At 45.0% G+C, this 4061-nt stretch overlaps 1 protein-coding gene across 1 annotated transcript; it reads right to left on the bottom strand.

The window, feature by feature from the left end:
• Positions 1-1171: 1171 nt before the first annotated feature.
• EV420DRAFT_1695189 (uncharacterized protein) lies at positions 1172-2315 on the bottom strand (the record flags this gene model as incomplete). Its single annotated transcript, XM_060479403.1, has 5 exons — positions 1172-1363; positions 1413-1570; positions 1608-1698; positions 1887-2164; positions 2222-2315. 5 exons carry the CDS (start codon positions 2313-2315, stop codon positions 1172-1174), a joined length of 813 nt encoding a protein of 270 aa, XP_060321420.1.
• Between the last annotated feature and the right edge of the window lie 1746 nt (positions 2316-4061).

Raw genomic sequence — 4061 nt, 5'->3', positions numbered from 1 at the left:
GCATGGGGCATTTCCTTCTGTAGTTCCTCCCACGTTAATTGCATTGCTTCAAATGCCGGGATGGTGTCAGAAATGCATGGCGTCTTTTCACATGAGAGAATTTGCTGAAATGCGTGCGGAACCTGGGAAGCAATGTCAGCTGGGAAGTTCCTGAATGAAAATAAGCACACAGCAAGTATATCTTTGAAATCAGAAAGAGCACCCCACTCTGCACTACTCAGTTGATACTTATGAAATTCAGGAAAGTCTCGAGAGCTAAGGAAGCTATCAATTGCCTTTAATCAATGATGAGAGCAATACAACATGATGTAAGGAGAGAACTAACTGGACGCAGATATAGAACATGTTCAATCATGAGCAAAGTCGATGACCAGTGTGTAACGACATCTCGCAGTAATTGAAGATTATCAATGTGCAGAGATTCAAGTATCTCTGAGAAAATTTGACGCCTTATAGATGAGCCACAAACCTGAAAAGCAAACATCAGACAGTCCAAGATTATAATGGGTCTATCTAAGACTCACGAGCCATACAATGGAACGAGCAGTAGCAATCAGATCACATCTGCATGCGGCCATAAAATTTGTTGGTCATCCTGGTTGCGGAATGAACTCGGTATCATCATGGGCATAGTCAATATTTGTGATAGCTGTCAAAACAGCCTTGCAAGCCAGGTTGACGATGTGGGCGAAGCAGCTAACAACAGTTAGAAAGGCAGCAAGTACTGGAATGATTGTCATACCGGATATGCCGTTTGATTGCATCAAATTCAATTCCACATTGCATTAGTAGCATCTCCAGGAAAGCCATCATTGTATCATTGTTCGATGCATTATCCAGGCTGATCCAACCCATCTGCAAACAATATAAACACCGAATAATGATCATTGTACACTGGAGAACATACCTTAGACACAATTTGAAGTCGATCAACAATGAAAAGGAATGCTCGTGCCAGATGTTCTCCATCATGATGGCCAGGTACACGATGGAAACCAATCAAATCAGCTCGCAGAGAAAGGGTCAAATACGGATCACTGCCATTTGGAGGATGGACCTCCTTGGTTTCAATCCAATGTGCCGTGACAGCCATGAAGGGCACAAGGTTGGCATTTGACCACATGTCACACGTGAAGGAGATTTTACCTAAAGCGCCCTGCACATATCTGAGCTAAGAGGCTTCCAAAACCTTCAATATTGTACACACCTGCATTTCCTTGGAAAGCTGCTTTAAATGATCCTCCCATATTTCCATAACTCGCTTCCAAATCTGTGTTCGGCGGGGAATATCATCGTCGGTAAGCTCCTCACGAAGCATCAAGAATATCCAGCGGAGCTCCAGAGACTCAACAACATTGAAAGACTATGATCATCATTAACGCTGCAATCTGAGTAACGCAAAGAAAGCCTACCTGGTCATTGCTAACAATAAAAGCAACCAACGCATCAATGAATGCTTCTAAAGAGAAGCCTGGCACCTCATCAAACCCACTAGGCAAGCTTGAATTCTGTTTCGGGTCCTGTCCCTTTGACTCCCGGTATGCGGCGACAGGACCCTCAGCTTTGTCCGCTGTAATCTTTACCTTAAGTCTGTCACATGCCTCTACCCAGAGTCCCAGGTGCTTCATAAGAAGGTGGTGCCACCAATTGCTTGTAGACGTTGTTGAGCGGCTGAATGACGTTGACTTCTTCTGTGCACTAAGTATACCAGCATAGAGTCAGTAGCCCTTTGCACGTAGAAAGAACAATACTCACCAGCAAAAGATGCAGTGTGCTCGATCTTCACGCACTTCGTAGAAGGGGCGAAGGTCAGGTATATTAGGCATCTCAGCTGTTGTATGCTTAGCACGTCAGCGCCTTCGGTTGCTCTTTGGAGTTGCAGCTACTGGCCACAAAACAGGCATAGGCGTGGCTGGGGTTGATGGCTCAGACAAGTCTTCGATGTTGAAAGTTTCGCCACCAGAGAACTGCACATTACGCAGAGGTTGAGCGTGTCTGGAACTACACTCAGGGGTGGATGTAAATGGGTTGTCGTCATCAGGATCAGGCTGACGCCTACATCGGCGAGCGGATTGCTGGGGCACAGATGTTACAGGCGGCGGAGGTGTTGGAGGTGTACCATGTGATGTTGGAGGCTGGCTGGCTGGAGCTGGACTATGGTGTTCTAATTAACGTACAGATATAAGTACATATGGCAGCTGTTGAAGATAGAAATACATACCTAAACCTGGTATAAAAAACCGTGCATTCAATGCGCCTCCTGGGTGTACGGTGATAGTCTCAGTTGGCCCAGGAGCCTCAGGATCAGCACCCATGTCATCGGGGACCACTGACTGCGCCGCGTCCTTTTCTGCGAGGTCGTCCGCGAGGTCGTCCAGGTGGTGCCATTAAATAGACAAGTAGATAGAAAGGGAGAAAAAGAGATGGGTAGGTCAATGGGACATGCTACGCTTGCTGAGAGAAGTATTTAAGGAATTTGCGCGATGCAGGGTGGCAAAATAGAAGGTGTATATTCTGTTAACCAGTATACAGAACATTTGTAAATTACAACAACACCAGGCGACTATCGGTACCTACGGGGGCTTCAATGAGCAGAGTTAGACCAAATAAAGAGTTGAATAATGCACCCTCCTCGTAATATTCGCTCATTCTACCATCTTTCACCCTGAAACTGCCTTGAGGCCTTGCTTGAGCCTTCGGCTAGGATTTGCCACAGCAGAGATGAAGAAAGCATGTTGATGGTCACAAAAGCATGCTTCAAGGTTGGAAATTGGTGGTAATTTGTTTCTACGTTGTAGGGATGTTGAGGGAACGATGGTAAGCGAGGGAGGAAGTCAAGAACGAAAGTCGGTTATCGATGATCAATTTGGTCATCGATAACCGGCTAAGTCGGCTCAAGCCGAACTCAAGCCGACTCCAAATGGGGCTTGAGCTCAGAATTAGCCTGAGCCAATCAAAGGCTCAGACTCGGCTTAATCCAGCTCAGCTACGTGACTAAGCGGCTTTTAGCTGAGCTGCAGCAACACTAGTTTGAATGCCTTGTCAGCATTGGTATGGGTACCTTACGGCCGTCTACAGTTGTTGATGACTGTGCACCTGAGTATGAAATTGATTTGCTCATAAAGAAGTGAGTCAGATGCCTTTAAGACTGCCAAAAATCTGTAAAATGCATCTGGTCTCATAAAGAGTCATAATCAGCTATGCTGCCTTGAGCAGGGCTAGAGGTATCCAGGAATTAAAATAAAGTCACACATATTGTCTTGATTGTGCATGAAAAATTGATAAGACAGCTAAAAGAGTGAGTTAGTAAAGATATGAAATTGAATAATGGCTATTTTGTATCATAGAGTTTCCCTAAAAAAGACTCTCGGCTGAGTCAAAAGTAAGATAAAAAATAAGCCATATTATGATGTTGTACGGCCGTCTGTGAGAGGTCTTGATGGTGATGGAACAACTGTACACTGTACCATACAAATGGCCATTGGGGTGTATTCAGCTTCAGTCCATATTCCATATAATAGTTACCAAAAACCGTACAATATGGTGACAGCGTGCATCCCTATCGTGAAGAACCAGGATGACTGTATCACTATCAATGATGGCTCGAACATCATGTACGTATCATTCTATTCATGAAACCACATCCTTACCTGATCCATTTGCTAGCTTCAAGAACAACAAGTGCTCTGGCAGCCATGGAATTTTGATCAGTTCCATCTCTAGCGGCAAGTCCGTCACCGATGTCACCATCTCCAGAAACACCGTTATGGACTCGATGTATGGATTCAGGTAAATATTCCGAGGCTCTTTCACTCTGTCACCCTTCTGAAATGGCACTCAGAATCAAGGTCAAAGCTTCTGCAACTAGTGCATTGGTCTCTGGTATCACGTACTCTGGGTAAGTATTACTTGATTTACATTCGTCAAGCTCTCTCCTTATCCCTGTTTGCATAGAAACACCCTCAGCAGCATCAATGAGTATGGTGTCTTGATTATCCAATCCTACCTTGATGATGAAGGTACCCCAGGAACTGGTGGTCCCATCTTGTGAGTCAAATCCA

The sequence above is a fragment of the Desarmillaria tabescens genome (genome assembly GCF_030435595.1).
Source record: "Desarmillaria tabescens strain CCBAS 213 chromosome Unknown EV420scaffold_263, whole genome shotgun sequence".
NCBI lineage: Eukaryota > Fungi > Basidiomycota > Agaricomycetes > Agaricales > Physalacriaceae > Desarmillaria > Desarmillaria tabescens.
Note: the sequence above shows the minus strand (reverse complement) of the source record. Positions and strands in the feature narration are given on the sequence as shown.